Source organism: Typopeltis vanoorti, chromosome 17 (assembly GCF_054136105.1).
Source record: "Typopeltis vanoorti isolate ZY-2024b chromosome 17, IOZ_Tvanoo_1.0, whole genome shotgun sequence".
NCBI classification, from domain to species: Eukaryota; Metazoa; Arthropoda; class Arachnida; order Uropygi; family Thelyphonidae; genus Typopeltis; species Typopeltis vanoorti.
Window position 1 is genome coordinate 114,140,137 of NC_143565.1, and position 18,880 is coordinate 114,159,016.

Genomic DNA, 18,880 nt, shown 5'->3' on the forward strand with positions numbered 1-18,880 from the left:
GGCCAGCTGGTTGTTCAGTACTACTCTCCTCTCATGTCTCAGAGGGGTGTAGTGTCAGACATTGCATGACATGGAAATTGTACTGACTTTTAACCATTTTGTCCTTTAGAACAAATTCCTTGAATGTCGGAGAAAACAATCAGCACTGTTTTGACTTGATACTTCTGCAGTCAAACCTTTTTGTGGTCTTGGAGATGTTGGCAATTGTTATTAATGCCTTGAAATTTAGCTTCATGTAGTATTCGAATTACCAGGATTCTCACCAGTCGTAATTCTAAATAAAATGGCATAATCTTGTTCAACAATTTCAATGCAATTTTCACAGCAAGAAATGCTCTCTCTCTCTCTCTCTCTCTATCTGCTCAAGAGTTCAAGAATGAGATATGAATAGCAACAATTCTTTCTTTTCCTTAAATTTTCTAGCAAAATTTCACAGGCTGCTTCCTTTCTGATATTTAATATCTGTGCAATCATCCAAGTGTCAACAATCAATCTCATGAATGTTTTTTCACATTTTCACATTAAAATGTTTCCAAGGCAGATATGCCCAGTTTAAAACAAAATTTTATCACTACCCACTGTTCTATTTTCAAATTTTTGACACAAGGCACTAACATCATCTCACTCAAAGTGCCTATGCAAGAACTAAACTATTGTGCTGAATTCTATTTACAGTATGCCCATAAAAAAATCAGTTTGATTATCAATATATGTAGTTCTCTGAAACAATTTTCACAATGTAAAATTCAGATGATTTACTGGTGCAAAAGTTAGCTGAGAGAGACAAAGTATCATTTTGTCCTCCTCAAATAAATTTATGTTGATTCTAAATGCAGAAGAATAAAATGAACTATTTTGGAAAAGTATCTTTTTAATAATAAATACTACAAAACATAATTAATGGCATAGTTAAACAAAAATTGACAAAATCAGAAAAAAACAGTGGTTCAATCACAGCAGTTGGGATGGATCAAGTAGATTAGTGTAGAAGCAACTTGTGAGGCATATTGTCCATATATAGGATGTACAGCCAACTCTTTCACTCACTGCACAGCCAATTTGTGGATTCTACAAGATGGCTATGATGCAGTGAGAGAGAGAGTTGGCTATGGGAATTACAATGTTATAGTGGATAGTTTTGCTATAGTGAATTTCTCTTAGCACAGCATTATATCACACCAATAGTACTTATGGTTGAGACTTTTTTTGTAGTTTGTTGTAGTGAACGTGTTTGTTATAGCATGTTTGCTATAGTAACAGTCAATTGTATTCTGAACATATTTCTTTTATAAAATAAAAATAAGTTCCCTAAAAACGAAAGCATCGACCTGAAAAGTCATGTTATCTTGGGAAGGAGTAGAAGCTATTTACAAATGGCAAATTTATACAATTTTTCTCTCCCTCTTAATTCATCCTTTTAAAGCCTACATTCCATCCAATGAAGTTTCAGGTATATCTCAACCCTTTTCTCCTTCAGATATGACAGAGCCAGATTTAACAGCTACTGTTAAATCTAGCTCTGTTACAGTAGATAGCTTGCTATAATGAATTTCTTTTAGCACAGCAATGTACATGTGTCATTTTTGTTGGGACATCTCAGTAATTCATTATAGTGTTTGCTATAGTGAAAGTTGACTATCTCTTCTGTAAAACAAAAATTTGATTTTCTGACACACACACACTATTTTCACTTGACAAAGTTATGCATTTTTAATTCATCCTTTTAATGCTTACTTTCTATTTCCATCCTGTAGCCAATCTAGTTTAAGGTGTGTCCAAACCTTTTCTCCTTCAGGTGATGTTACACTTGGCTTTGAATCCTATGTAAAATATATTTCATTTAAAAAAATATGGTAGAATAAAAACTTTATATAATTTACTATATAAAAATTAATCTTAATAAAAACACTTGTGATTAATCTTGATACTATATTAAAGAAAGATGTCTCTGCTTATAAATTTTTCTTGCTCTTGAAGCAAAAAAAAAAAAAAAAATTGACATTGACATTTTCAGTGATTCAAATATATATATTTCTCCTCTTTTTGAACATGAAATTTTCAGCATGATGAGTCTAAATGTCAAACCTGCTAATTTATCACTCTATAGATAAAAGAAATTATTACTATCTCATCTAACAATGTCAGCTAATACTTAAACTTGAGATGAGAACATTCTCAATGGTTTGGCTGAGTTTGTGACAACTATAAATAAATTAGAGGATCAGATGTTAAATGTCTTGAGACTGAATGTTGGTAAGAATAATCCTATGCATGTGCATGCATGTATTATTTTATTATCAGGGGTCATAATACTATCGTATATTAGTACTGCATTAGTATATCATGCAGATGGGTTAACAGTTACATAATCCAGAAACTCTGATCTAGATAACAAAAATGAGATTTTAAATCCATTTCAGGCCTTCAATAATAGGGTGTGGTCTTACTTGCAAAACATCCATGCCCACCACATCTGTAAATGTGAAAAAATATATAAGGTATTAGACTACTACAACAACAAAATAAAGATGTCTCATAATGAGGCTTCAGAGATATCTGCAAATGAAATAGGTGAAGAATGTGCAGCAGGACAAAAAGATTCATAAAAACTCATTATGAAATTATTCAAGGAAAGACAACATTATCTAAAATATAATAAAATTATAAGTGCAAGACTTTTCTTTTTAAAAGTGCAGAATGATATTAGATTTGAGTGATAGATGATGAGATCATGAAGAAGTTCTAAAAAGAATAACCATCGCCAACAACATTTTTATTTGAGACTGGATCCATTAATATCACATCCTGATATATATAAAGGGATGTTGAAGATATTATGATAATACTGCTTGAAAAGTTTAAATCATTACTAACTTCCAACCAGCAATTTTCCTTCAAATAAATCTGTTATCTGTCACAGTCAAGACATATTGTCAGATTTTATATTGCAGTCTTCAAAGTCACTTCATACTTTATCAATCCACCTAGATCTTGGTCTTCCTTTGGGTCTTTTTTCCTGCAAATCCTGACAAAAAAAAAAGTTTTGCTAATCTTTCCTCTCCCATTCTGCTTAAGTGATTTATCACCAGAGATCAGCTCTGCTAACACATTCCTGAATGATAACAATGGCAAGTTCTTTCTTAATATCCTCATATTTAATATGATGCTGCCACTGATGATGTCATCTGTTCACTCTAATCTTTCTCAGAACTTTCATACCTATGGTCTCCTTTGATCAAGTGTTTTATTTCTAACCCAGCACTCAGGTCCATAAGTTAAACTTAGTTTGAACACTGTCTTGTATATAGCTGATTTAGTGTTTTAACTAATTTCGCTCTTATTTCATATAAATTTATTAAGCTGGCTTCCTATCATGCCATCTTTACTAATTCTGTTATCTATTTCCATATTTAATTTGCTATCTTCACTAAAAATTGCACCTAAATAGCTGAAATGTTTTACTTGTTCTATAGGTTCACCATTCAGGACAGTGTTGATGTTTTCAATGTTTCTGCATATTTTCATAGTTTTTTTTTTTTACTGCTGATTTTGAAACCAAATTTATTACAACAGTTATCCAATTTTATTTTGGAATCCTGTGGACTTGTATTGGATTTATTTAGAAATCTGTCATTTGCATAAAGAGCTGAGATTAACATCTCCAATTACAGTGAGCTATATAGATGATGAATAAAAGTGGAAATAATTTGTAAACCTACCTGATTTTATATTGAACAATCTTCCTTCACCTCTTTCAATTCGAACAGCTGGATTACAACTCAAATATAGATTGTGTATCAATCAGTACAATGTTCCATTTACACGATATAATTGTAGTGTTCTGAACAGCTCTTCTCTTAGTATCCTGTCACATGCCTTTTCCAGATTCTTATATTTCCATGATTTCTCAACTATTTGTCTCAAAATAAAAATCTGATTCTGAAAACATCTATTTAGCATGAATCCAGTTTGTTTTTTAAGTTTCCCTTCCACAATTTTTCTTAAGACACTTCTCAAGTATGCTTGCCTAAATCTTACCAGTATCACCCAGTAGGGAAGTTCCACTAATTCTCACATTCAGTTTTATTTTCTTTTTTATACATGAGTACCATGCAAGTCCTCTGTACCTCCATAGCTCAGTCAGTATAGACGAAGCCATTTGGTCGGAAATACCTGGGTTCGATTCCTGTCAGTGATGTGAGGAACCTTTATCTGATCTCCTTCAATGAAAGGTGAGTTAGGCTAGTTCTCATATGGGGATAGGGAGTTTTTTTTGCCCGGAAACTCGTTTTTCGTCTCCCATAACAGGCAAAACTGGCCCTGTGAATACAGGATTATAGTCATGAATACATCCGAGCCCGGATAAAATAAAATGGGGGTTTGGAGAAAGCAATGGTGAACTACCTGTAAAAATCTCACCAGGAACACTTTGTAGGCAGTGCCTTTCCCTTCAGCCATTTCTGACCCTAGTCACCTAGGGTCGGAAACGGCTGAAGGGAAAACCCACCACCATGCAAGTTCTACTCTCATCATCTGGAATTCGATCCTCTAAACACACTTTGATGAATTATGAAGCATAGTAACTGTAAAACATTTATACCTCCATATGCGAGTATGTAGCTGCTTTTCAATATTTTAAGTTTTTGATTATTGATTTGTATCTATATACTCCTGATTGCATTCCACCACTGTTCTTGCATTTATCATTTTATACAGTAATCTTTCAAAGTAATTACTGTAGACATCCAGAATATTTTCAACTTCAGTTTTCTTGTTGCCTTTATCATCTCCGATGCCTTTTACAGTATGCTTTCTACCACTTCTAAGCTTTTTCAATAGCCTCCAGCATATTTTGCCATCTCATAATATTTATTTTCATAGTCATCTTCAGATGACTTTTTTTTTGCTAGTTTTACATAGTACTTCACTTTCCTACATTTTTCTCTGTATTTTCTGACTTACTTGATAGGAACTTCTGATACGCTTTCTTCTTTTTTCTTGATTGCCTCTTTAACTTTCTAAGTCCACCAAGAAGTTATGTTTTTTTTTTTTTTATATTTGTAGATAACTCAAGCATGAATGGATCAATGTTTTCTTAAGGATCTTGCAATGAGTCTCCAAGGTTTGGTTCTTGTTTTCAAACTCTTTCATTTTTTTTTTCTTCTTCCTTGAATAACATTTGTGTACTTTGGTTTACAGGTCACCTTTGAAACTTTAAATTTGACTATTTTTAAAACTTTCTTACTCAATTATCTTTTCAACATGATATTCAATTTTATCCTGCCCAAAACTAAATGGTGGAAACTTCATTCAAATCCTCGATATACTTTTGTGTCCTGAAACAATAACATAGAAATTTTCCTTATTTCTTGCATCTTCTCTCCATGTAAAATTTGTGCACATCTTTTTGATGGAACAGTGTTAGTGATGACTAGTCCATGTCCTGAACAGAAATCTAGCAGGTACTTATCATTATTACTTTTGCTCTTTTCTCCAAAATTTCCCCAAACATTTCTATATGCCTGGTAATCATATAGAAATGTTTGGGGAAATTATATTCTTCTTTAATCCTTTATTCAAGTGTTACAACAAACAAAGTTTGAATGTTTACTTTAATTTTAATTTTATTTAAATTTAAATAAATTAATAATTAAAATTAAAGTTTAATTTAAATTATCACCAAGTGCATCAGCTGTCTTCCTAATGCCTTTAAAAATTTCTCCACTTCTTTCTTAATATAAACTTCTGCAGGACCATGGGCACAAATAAGTCATCATCAAATTACTCATTCTGATGATTACATCATTCCTTGATACTGTCTACAATTCAAGATTATCCTCTTATTTAGTGTTAAACACTATAGATACCACTTCTTTTCCCAGATTATTATTGCCAGAATAAAAGGTCTAGCAGTAAAGTAATGAGACAAAACGCATAAAATCGAATACTCAATCATGTGATATATCGTGGTCATACTCAAAGTAACTCCTCTAATTTAAATTATCACCAATTGCATCAGCTGTCTTCCTAATTCCTAGAAAAATTTCTCCGCTTCTTTCTTAATATAAACTTCTGCAAGACCATGGGCACGAATAAGTCATCATCAAATTACTCATTCTGATGATTACTCACATCACTCTACTTAATACTATCTGCAATTCAAGATCATCATCTTATTTAGCGTTAAACACTACAGAAACCACTTCTTTTCCTTGATTATTATTGCCAGAATAAATGGTTTAGAAGTAATGGGACAAAAACTCATATAAAATCGGATATTCAATCATGTGATACATTGTGGTTATATTCTATATAAAATCCTATCACATGAAACACACCAGTTTCAATGTTCCTTCTATACAGTATAACGGGATTGGATGTCCTCTTCTGTTAGCTTGTTTATGGCCCCTGTCATGGCTCTTTGGATGTTTTCTACAGTGTTAAAATGGGTACCTTACATCTTGTTCTTGAGCTTGTAAAAAAAGAAAAAATCACATGGAGACAAGTCAGGAGTACAGTGGCCAATCAGAATGCATATTTTGGCAGAGTAATCATAAATTGACAGCATAGAAAGAGAAAGTGCATTATTTTGATGCAAGATTCAATCATTTAACAATCTCTTGATGCACCTGTAAGATGTATTTTCACAAATGTTCAAGAATTTCTTTGTAGGAAATTTCATTGATAGTTGCTCCAGGAGATATGATGGACCAAGGCATGGCTATCGAAAAAAGATGACAAACATCTTGTGCCATTTAAACACTTGGACATGGGATAAAGAATCATTACCATACAACAGTTAATTTTATTGAACATAATGAACATAATGCTGTCATTAACACAAAATTTAATCAAACAATACTGTTCAAGATATCTCTTCTCCATCATTTTTGTGATATGCATCATCATTGGTTCAATGATGCTGCCAATTGTGGTGATAAAAAATATTACTTTTCTACTAGACCCTATATAACATCTCATATTTGTTGCTTATAGAATCACACCTGTTTATGTCTTTTTTTTTTTTTTTTTGGCAATACCACATATGTCAATCTGGTACTCATCTAATTCTACTAGCTGTATTTCTTTGACTAGTCTTATGTTGATGGTGTATCTTGAACTCTGCTGGTTTGAGTTGGAGTTTGAATATCATCAGTTAATAAAATACCTATCATAATAAATGTCACTTCCATTAGTTGTTAAAATCTTAATAAAATTATGAGAACTGGATAGCACAGTTATTTAAAAAAATTATGACTGGTTAGAATTACATTAAAAATTAACCAAGGCTACAACCGTTGTGTATTGCCTGTTAATTTCTTGTATTTTCATATTCAATTTGCTTGCTTCATGGAATGACCACTTCTCTGAAGACAAATCATGCTATCCTCTCCCCTCTCACTGCAAGACTAGCTAACTCACCAAACGTAACAGTTCTTATAAAGGCTCCTCATGTCACAGATGGGATTCAAACTCAGGGGTTTCCAACTAAACATATTTTGCCTTTATAAATCTATCTACAGAAACATGCGAGGATTTAGAAGGCCCAATTTGCATATATTTTTATATTTATTTTTAAAATTTTTTTTCTGATACTATACAAATGAGTAGTAGATTTAATATGGAAAAATGGGGTGCTTAAGGGTCAAAGCTGTATAACTGAGAGGAGACCTCCACATAGCCTTTATAGGAATGTGGAGACCCGACCAGGGCTTCTTACCTAATGTCCAATCCTCACCTTCTCGTGGTGCACCCTGTTGGGTATCTACCTGGATACTGAACAAATGAGGAAGGGCTGGCAATTTGGGATTTAGCAGATCAAATTGTATTCTTATTGGCTTAAACCAATATAGAAAATGATGGTACAACATGATAAAATTTCATGCCAGCTGGGGCATCGCCCGGTTAAACAAGGCCCCCGTTGTTTTCGCCAGGGAACCAGGGTGAACAGAGAAAAGTCAGCTAATGGAACAAATCTGAAAACCACACCCCGAATCAACATCACCAGAGTTAAAGATCGGTATTATCAACATAAGAAGCCTGAATGGCAAAGAAATGGAGCTAGCTGAGGAATTAGATAAGTACCAGTTGGACATAATAGGGGTGACTGAAACAAAAAAGAATAAATCTGGTGAGATCTTTCTGAGTAATAAATACAAAATGTTATATTCAAGCAATGACAATCAAGGAAAAGAAGGAGTAGCCATAGTATTCAACACAAAATACGAGGCCAATCTTCTTGAATGGCAGGCAGTCTCAAGTAGAGTGATGTGGGCAAATATAAGAATGGGGAATTGGACAATGAGACTTATTTGTGCCTATGGTCCCACAGAAGGTTCTACTAAGGTAGAAGTGGAGGAATTTTTTGATGCTTTAGAGAAAGCAACTGACACAATGAAAAAGGAAAAGATGATCCTTGTTGGGGATCTAAATTGCAGAGTAGGAAATGATTGTCAGACAAAGAAAAATATTTGGGGAAAATTTGGAGAAAAGAGCAAAGCTAATAATAGTGGCAAATACCTGTTGGATTTCTGCTCAGGTCATGGACTGGTTATTACTAACACCATGTTCCAACATAAAAATGTGCACAAATTCACATGGAGAAAAGATGCAAGGAATAAGTAAAGTTTCATTGACTATGTTATTGTTGATAGTGATGTTTTCTCCCTGGTGCAGGACACCAGAGTGTACAGAGGATTTGAAAATGGAAGTGATTACTATTTAGTCTTGAGCAGGATAAAATTGGATTTCATATTGAAAAGAATAACATGTAAGAAAGTTTTAAAGCAAACAAAAGTTGAGCAGCTCTCAGATGTGAACTGCAGACTAAAGTACACAAAGATTATTGAAGAAGAAATGAAAGAGTTTGAGAACAGCAACCAAACCTTGGAGATTCGTTGGCAAGCCTCGAAGAAAACCCTGATTAGTAAATAATAATATTTGGTTAACCAATCAAGTGTTGATCAATTTTATTAATTAACTGAACCAACTAGTTTCGCCACACTTATCTGTTGGCTTCTTCAGGGCACTTACATATAGGTTTAAACACTCTCACAATTATGCATAACTGCAAACCGACAAGAATAAAAACTGACTAGAATAATTACAAATAAATAGTATTGAACGTGAGTGAAACACGTATCGCGTGTACAAGATCAGCTAGCTGTTGCAGAGGAACTTTCTGTAGTTTGTATTAAAGTTCATTTCTTCCGTTTTTAAGGTTCTGATTAGGGTTTTCCATATCTCTGGGAGTATTAGGCCTTGATTTCTGTTAAGGTTCACAGTAGAACGGGCAACTATGGCTGCTTCTTTGAACATTCTTGAATGGTAATCTTCCTCTAAGTAAGGGGAACAGCTTTTGTCCCACTCGGTGACATGGTTAGTTGTGGAGAAATGAGACGATAGGCCAGAAATGTCCTGCCTGTTGTTTTTGACATAGCCTATGTGCTCCTTTTGCCTGATTTCGAGGCTTCTTGAAGTCTGTCCGATATAATTAGAGCCACATGAGCATGGAATATTATAGACTCCAGCATATTTGTAGAAAGGATGGTTGTCTTTTGGAGATCTTAGTAGTTTACGAATAGTATCTATAGGTTTAAATGCTACTCTTATTTTGTTTTGTTTGAGGTGATTGGCGAGCTTGTTGGAGATGTCACTTACATACGGAATTGCAATCGTTTTTATATATTGAATCTCTTCTTGTTCTCTTTGTGGTGGTTCAGATAAAAGGATTTTTTGACTAGTCTTCTTGGATAGCCGTTCAAGTACAGATTGTTGGAAATAAATTTTAACTCATCTTGAAGGCACTTACATATAGGTTTAAACCTATATGTAAGTGCCCTGAAGAAGCCAACAGATAAGTGTGGCGAAACTAGTTGGTTCAGTTAATTAATAAAATTGATCAACACTTGATCGGTTAACCAAATATTATTATTTACTAATTTATGATCAAGAAAACAACCTTCATGAAAACCCTGATTGATTCAGCCAGAGAAGCATGTGGTGAGGTTGTCTGTAAGGATAAAAAAATCAGAACTCCCTGGTGGACACAGGAAGTTAAAGAGGCAGTGAAGGAAAAGAAAAAAGCATACCAAAAGTTCCTGTCAAATAAGTCAGCTTGTGCTCTTAGAGAATATAGAGACAAATGCAAGAATGCTAAGCACTGTAAAACTAGCTAAACAAAAAGTCATGGGAGGACTTTGGCAAGAATATAGAAAATAAATATCAAGAAGGTGGCAAAATATTCTGGAGGTTGTTGAAGAAGCTTAAGAATGGAGGAAAGAGTGCTATAAAAGGAATTAGAGATGATAAAGGTGACATGAAAATGGGAGAAAAAGATATCCTTGAAGTATGGAGTAATTACTTTGAAAAACTGCTAAATGAAACAAGCAGTGATGACAGCACAGTGGTAAACAACACTGACCAGGCATGCAGTCAGGAATACATATCCATACTTGAAGTAGAAATAGCCATCAAAAGCTTAAAATGTGGAAAGGCAACAGGAGTAGATGATATTCGACCAGAAATGCTGAAGTATGGTGGTATGAGAGTCTTACAGTGGCTGCACTGCATAGTTCAGAAAGCCTGGACAGAGGGACGAATTCCCGATGATTGGAGTAGAGCTCTCATAGTACCCATATATAAAAAGGGAAATAAAACTGCATGTGAGAATTACAGAGGTATTTCCCTACTGAGTGTTCCTGGCAAGATCTATGCAAGTATACTTGAGAAACGGTTGAGAAGAATTGTGGAAGAAAAGCTTAGTGAAGAACAAGCTGGATTCAGGCCAAATAGAGGCTGTCAGGATCAGATCTTCACTTTACGACAAATAGTCGAGAAAGCATGGGAATATAACAAAGATCTGTATTTAAGTTTTGTCGATTTGGAAAAGGCATATAACAAGGTGCCAAGAGAGAAGCTAATCAATACGCTGCAGTTATATGGTGTCAATGGGGCATTATATCAAGCAATACTTAGTCTTTATTTGAGTTGTAAGTCAGCATTTAGAATTGAAGGAAGTACAGGAAGATGGTTTAATGTTAAATCTGGTGAGAGTCAAGATTTAACAATAAAGATTTCCTTCATTATCTATATGAAGGAAAGTGGTATTAAACATGATATCAAAATTGGAGATGTTAAGGTCAGCTCTTTGCTTTATGCAGATGATGTTATACTTCTAAATAAATCCACTACAAGTCTGCAAGATTCTCTGACTAAATCGAATACCTGTTGTAATAGGTATGGTATGAAGGTCAGCAATAAAAAGACAAAGACAATGAAAATAGGCAGAATCATTGAAAATGCCAACTGTGTTGTGAATGGAGTACCTGTGGAACAAGTAAAATATTTCAGCTACTTAGGTACGATTTTTACTGAAGATGGTAAATTAAATATAGAAATAAACAACAGAATCAGCAAAGCTGGTATGGTGGGAAGTCAATTGAATAAATTCATATGGAATATGAGAGAAATTAGTTGGAACACTAAATTAGCTGTATACAAGACAGTGTTTCAAACCAGTTTTAACTTATGGATCTGAGAGCTGGGTCAGAAGTAAAACACTTGACCAAAGACTAGAGACCGCAGATATGAGAGTTCTGAGAAAGATTATAGGCGTGAACAGATGGCATCGATGGCAATATCATATTAAAAACGAGGATATTAGGAAAGAACTTGACATTGTCAACATCCAGGAATACGTTAGCAGAGCTAATCTCAGGTGCTATGGTCACTTAAACAGAATGGGCGAAGAAGAAAGCTTCTTCAACAACTTCCAGAATATTTTGCCACCTTCTTGATATTTATTTTCTATATTCTTGCCAAAGTCCTCCCATGACTTTTTGTTTAGCTAGTTTTACAGTGTTTAGCATTCTTGCATTTGTCTCTGTATTCTCTAAGAGCACAAGCTGACTTATTTGACAGGAACTTTTGATATGCTTTCTTCTTTTCCTTCACTGCCTCTTTAACTTCCTGTGTCCAAGAGGGAGTTCTGATTTTTTTATCCTTGCAGACAACCTCACCACATGCCTCTCTGGCAGAATCAATCAATGTTTTCTTCAAGGCTTGCCAGTGAATCTCTAAGGTTTGATTCCTGTTCTCAAACTCTTTCATTTTTTTTTCAATAATCTTTTTGTGTATTTTAGTCTACAGTTCACATCTGAGAGCTGCTGAACTTTTATTCGCTTTAAAACTTTCTTAAATGTTATTCTTTTCAATATGAAATTCAATTTTATCCTGCTCAAGACTAAACAGTGATCACTTCCATCAAATCCTCTGTATACACTCTGGTGTCCACATCTGTAGCACTCTTGATTACCCTACTTACCTTTGTATCATCAGCAAATAGCTATGTCACATGTCAAATTCTTCCCAATGTCATTAATGTACAGACTGAATATCAATTCAAGATAACCACTGGTTATCTTGAATCTTGCAGATTCACCCCCCTCCCTCACAATATACCACTTTTTGATATCTGTCAGTCAGCCATCCTCATATTCATGCCAACAGTTTATAATCCAATCCCATATTCTCCAATTAATGCAACAGTAGCCTATGTTGTATTCTGTCAAATGCCTTAGTAAAATCCAAAAGTATCATGGTGTGTCCATTCCTCTTGTCTAACTCAGTGGTAACATTATTATAGAATGTGAGCAAGTTGCTAAAATATGACCTTCCCTTAGTAAACCCATGCTGTTCATTGCAAAGCAGAGATTCTCTGACAACCCATTTCTGAAGGCAAGACCTAACCAACCTTTCCAAAATCTTCTCCACCACTTCTGAGATACTGAGTGGTCAATAGTTGGATACATCGGTCTTTGCACCACCCTTGTGCAATGGGATTACAATACATTCTTTCAACTCATGTGGAATTATCACTGTTCCGAGACTCAAGTTATATAGCCTGGAGGGGAATAGCCAGTTCGGTTAATACTCTTTAACACGTTCACTGCCACGCTACTTCAGCATAGTCTGTTCCCGTACGCTGAGCAATTTCACTTCTTCAAGGTCAGTACGGCAATCTCGTTGCTGGTGGTAAGCGTCATATGAGTATACTCATAGTTGGCTTGTGCACAGCATATACCATCTATGAGAATACACAGTTTGATGCTAGCTCCACAAGCTAAGCATTTTCACTTCTTCAAGGTCAGTACAGTAATCTCGTTGCCAGCGGTAAGCGTCATACGAGTATACTCGTAGCTGGCTTGTGCAGCTGGTTTACCAACTACGAGTATGCTCGTAGTTGGCAGCAAACGTGTTAAGCACATGTGCAGTTCCTATTTCATAATTCTTATTCAGTTTGCAACAGCTTTAGTACTTCTTCCTCATCTACATGCGTTTCCTCATACGGTGAAGAGGAAGTAATGAGTTCAATGTTGCATATACCAGGTTGATAGCTTTCAGCAAAATGGCTGCTCATTAGTTGAACAATCACTTCTGCATCAGTCACCTGCATACCATCTACATTCAGTAGCATTATTCTTTTAAATTAATTCTTTCTTGTACTTGCAGCATAATGACAGAATTCTTTCAGGTTGTCTTTAACTTGCAGAGCCAGTTTCTTTTTATACTTGGACTTAGCTTTCTGCACAACATTTGTGACTCTGCTAGTCTGCTGCTTATAATTATCATAACTGACATTATTCGTATGCACATGATATTCCTTCCACATCATTATTTTCTTATGAATCTCTTGCTTAATTAGATTACACATCCACTTCATTCCAATTTATTCTTCAAATAAATAGGACACATTCTGATATTGCATCATTTAAGTAATTTTTAAACACCTCCCACACACACTGTCGATATCCTTCCCATCCAATAAATGATACCATGGCACAGAACCCAATATACCCCTCAGGTGGTCATACTTTCCTGCTTTGTAGTTCAGCATGTAACCTTTTCTGAATGGGACATTCATAAACTTAACTACTTCCCAAGTGAGTACTGCATGATCACTATCACCAACCTGACGCAGAATAGTTATGTCAGGAATTGCAGGTCTATGAGATATGCTATAGGTGAGCACTGAAGATGTCTTGGAAGGAGAAAAAAATCTAATGAAGAGGCACTGAAGTTAACAGGAATTGAACGAGCGCTTGTGGATCAGCAAGATGATCAGCAGGGAAAATGTCTAGAAATGCTGAAGGGAAAATTAGAGGGAAGAAAATCTCCTGATAGACCAAGAACTTCTTGGGTTGATGATTTAACAAAATGGATATGTAAGAACTATTATGAGATTACGAGGATACCATGCCACACCAGAGTGTACTATGATTTTTAATACTCTGGTGTACCATGTTTGCTAACCTTCAAGTTGGAGAGGCTACCTACTTAAGAAGAAGAAAAAGAGAGTGTGTATGGTGATAATAATAATAATCATTACTTCAGTTACAAAAAATTCTCCTTAGTAAACAAACAAAAAAAAAGTCAAATATAAATTAATAGACATAGAAATAAATACAAATAACGATCACAACAAATTGTTCAAGATGAATTGCTTGCATAGTGCTCCATCAATGCACATGTGATGACATGCCATGATCAACCATTAGTTTGATGGATATGTATCTTTCCTACAGCCATTTATAGCTGTAGGAAATAACCTTTAACCTAGAATTAACCTTGATTACTGGTTTACATTCTGAAACAACCCCCCCCAACTCAGTTTTGTTTTTATTTAAAACACCATGATTTATGGTATGCCTGTCCAATACACAAATAAGTACAAAAATTCTCATATCCTATCTCAAGGTCAAGTAGAACCTGAGATCTATCCCTGTCCAGCACAAACAAATATGGTAAAGAGACAGTCCTGGAAAAGAAAAAACACTGAAAGTTCCTGGCAAGTCATTCATAAGATGCAACCTCCTGCCCTCCTTCAGGGAATAAGCAGAAAAATGTAAGAAAACTGTGTAGAAAGTAGTGAAACAAACAAACTGGAAGCTTTAAGTAGAAAAAGTTTAAATAAATTATAAACCCATGGAAAGTTAGTTGGAGGACTTGTATGTGACCAGAAATTATCAAATATGAAAGTACAAAAATTTTTAGAGCATTACACCACATAATTCAGGAGTGGTCAGAAGGTTTAATTCTGGTTGATTGTAGTAGAGCACTCATAGTACCCATGTATAAAAATAATGGAAGAATTAAGAGGAATTTCTGCACTGAGTGTTTCAGGCAAGATTGATAGAAGCATACTCTTCAGAAGATGCTAAGAAAAAATTGAAAGAGAAAAACTTGAACAAGCTAGATTCAGGTTAAATAAGGTCAGATTTTTTTACTTTAAATTAAATAGTAAAATGCATATCTATATTTAGGTTTTGCAGAGCCATAAAAGATTATGATAAGTTGCAAGAGAAAAGCTGTTTAAAAAAATTGCAATTATTGTATGGTGTAAATGGAATCTTATACAAAATGATAATCCTACACCTAAGTTGTGAGTCAAGTAAAATCAGGTGCATGCATCCCCACTTATTCATCATCTACATAAATTGCATTATGAAGTGCTATTAAGCCTCATCAAAATCGGAAATAATAAACTCGGCCCTTTTGATGCAGATGGTGATAGAAGTAAATAAACCTACTACAGCTTTGTGAAACTCTAAACTGAATCAATTCGAAGTATAAAAATCAGTAATAAAAAGACAAAAGCTATGAAAATAGGCAAGAACATAGAAAACATCAATTGTATCCTCAATGGAAAACCAATATCAGTGAAGACATTTTAGCTATTTAGGCAATTTTTTGGAGATGATTGGAAAATTAAATATGGAAACAGGCAATAAAAGCGAAAAGGGCATGGTGGGAAGCCAGTCAAATAATTTTATACAGAATAAGAGAGAAATTAGCCAAAATATTAATGTAGCAGTATATGAGAGAGTATTCAAATTTTAACTCATGGATTTGAGAATCTGAATGCCAAGAAAAAAATAAAACCACAAAGTTCTGTGGAAGACTATGGGTTGAAGATAACTTTAGTGGCAAAAATCATATAAAAAGATAAGATACTAAAAAGTAACCTGACAATATTGGCATTCAAGAATGCAGTGTTAATCTAAGTTATGGGAATGAAAGGCCAGCAAAACGTGCATATGTATACCAAGATTTAAGTGAACTATGCATTTAGTACTGCTTAGAAGGCTGAAAAGTAAAAGATGATGGTATTATAGAGCTGGTACACAACACATTAATTTGAAAGATAGTAGGTATGAAATTTGTAATATCATCATCATCATCAAATTCCTGCCATGTACCCTCAAGGGGTGTACAGGATATGATAGTACTACATGAAAAAAAAATTACATCATTACTAACTTCCTATCTACAATTTTCCTCCAAATCAGTCTGTTACTTGTCAACACTCCAACATTATCAGATCTTATATTTCTATCATCTAAAGCACTTTGTACCGTATCAATCCACCTATATCTTGGTCTTCCTCTGGGTCGTTTTGCTGCCAACCTGGCAGAGAACACTTGTTTTGCTAATCTTTCCTCGCCCATTCTGTTTAAGTGACCATACCACCTGAGATTAGCTCTGCTAACGCATTCCTGGATGCTGACAATGTCAAGTTCTTTCCTAATATCCCCATTTTTAATATGATATTACCATTGATGCCATCTGTTCACGCCTCTAATCTTTCTCAGGACTCTCATATCTGCGGTCTCTAGTCTTTGGTCAAGTGTTTTACTTCAGACCCAGCTCTCAGATCCATAAGTTAAAACTAGTTTAAACACTGTCTTGTATACAGCTAATTTAGTGTTTCGACTAATTTCTCTCTTATTCCATATGAATTTATTCAATTGACTTCCCACCATACCAGCTTTGCTGATTCTGTTGTCTATTTCTATATTTAATTAACCATCTTCAGTAAAAATCGTACCTAAATAGCTGAAATGTTTTACTTGTTCCACAGGTTCTCCATTCACAACACAGTTGACATTTTCAATGATTCTGCCAATTTTCATTGTCTTTGTCTTTTTATTGCTGACCTTCATACCATATCTATTACAACAGCTATTCAATTTAGTCAGAGAATCTTGCAGACTTGTAGCGGATTTATTTACAAGTATAACATCATCCGCATAAAGCAAAGAGCTGACATTAACATCTCCAATTTTGATATCATGTTTAATACCACTTTCCTTCATAATGTGATCCATATAGATTATGAATAACAGAGGGGATAATGTACATCCTTGTCTCACACCAGATTTAACATTAAACCATCTTCCTGTACTTCCTTCAATTCTAACTGCTGACTTACAACTCAAATAAAGACTAAGTATTGCTTGATATAATGCCCCATTGACACCATATAACTGCAGCGTATTGAATAGCTTCTCTCTTGGCACCTTGTCATATGCCTTTTCCAGATCGACAAAACTTAAATACAGATCTTTGTTATATTCCCATGCTTTCTCGACTATTTGTTGTAAAGTGAAGATCTGATCCTGACAGCCTCTATTTGGCCTGAATCCAGCTTGTTCTTCACCAAGCTTTTCTTCCACAATTCTTCTCAACCGTTTCTCAAGTATACTTGCATAGATCTTGCCAGGAACAATCAGTAGGGAAATACCTCTGTAATTCTCACATGCAGTTTTATTTCCCTTTTTATATATGGGTACTATGAGAGCTCTACTCCAATCATCGGGAATTCATCCCTCTGTCCAGGCTTTCTGAACTATGCAGTGCAGCCACTGTAAGACTCTCATACCACCATACTTCAGCATTTTTGGTCGAATATCATCTACTCCTGTTGCCTTTCCACATTTTAAGCTTTTGATGGCTTTTTCTACTTCAAGTATGGATATGTATTCCTCACTGCATGCCTGGTCAGTGTTTTTTACCACTGTGCTGTCATCACTGCTTGTTTCATTTAGCAGTTTTTCAAAGTAATTACTCCATACTTCAAGGATATCTTTTTCTCCCATTTTCATGTCACCTTTATCATCTCTAATTCCTTTTATAGCACTCTTTCCTCCATTCTTAAGCTTCTTCAACAACCTCCAGAATATTTTGCCACCTTCTTGATATTTATTTTCTATATTCTTGCCAAAGTCCTCCCATGATTTTTGTTTAGCTAGTTTTACACAGTGCTTAGCATTCTTGCATTTGTCTCTATATTCTCTAAGAGCACAAGCTGACTTATTTGACAGGAACTTTTGGTATGCTTTCTTCTTTTCCTTCACTGCCTCTTTAACTTCCTGTGTCCACCAGGGAGTTCTGATTTTTTTATCCTTACAGATAACCTCACCACATGCCTCTCTGGCAGAATCAATCAATGTTTTCTTCAGAGTTTGCCACTGAATCTCCAAGGTTTGATTCATGTTCTCACACTCTTTCATTTTTTCTTCAATAATCTTTGTGTATTGTAGTCTACAGCTCACATCTGAGAGCTGCTCAACTTTTATTCGCTTTAAAACTTTCTTACATGTTATTCTTTTCAATATGAAATTCAATTTTATCCTGCTCAAGACTAAATAGTGATCACTTCCAATTTCAAATCCTCTGTACACTCTGGTGTCCTGCACCAGGGAGAAAATATCACTATCAACAATAGCATAGTCAATGAGACTTTTCTTATTCCTTGCCTCTTCTCTCCATGTGAATTTGTGCACATTTTTATGTTGGAACATGGTGTTAGTAATAACCAGTCCATGTCCTGAGCAGAAATCCAACAGATATTTGCCATTATTATTAGCTTTGCTCTTTTCTCCAAATGTTCCCAAAATATTTTTGTATGTCTCACAATCATTACCTACTCTGCTATTTAGATCCCCAACAAGGACCAACTTTTCATTTTTCATTGTGTCAGTTGCTTTTTCTAAACCCTCAAAAAATTCCTCCACTTCTATCTTAGTAGAACCTTCTG

At 34.8% G+C, this 18,880-nt stretch overlaps 1 protein-coding gene across 2 annotated transcripts in view; it reads right to left on the minus strand.

Annotated features, from left to right (window-relative positions):
* Msh6 (DNA mismatch repair protein Msh6) overlaps positions 1–18,880 on the minus strand; it is a 429,489-nt gene that overhangs the window by 309,997 nt on the left and 100,612 nt on the right. For both annotated transcript variants that reach the window (XM_090406801.1, XM_090406800.1), the window contains exon 7: positions 1,735–1,820. In XM_090406801.1, coding sequence (XP_090262927.1) covers positions 1,735–1,820 — 86 coding nt within the window. The remainder of the gene's footprint in view (positions 1–1,734; positions 1,821–18,880) is intronic.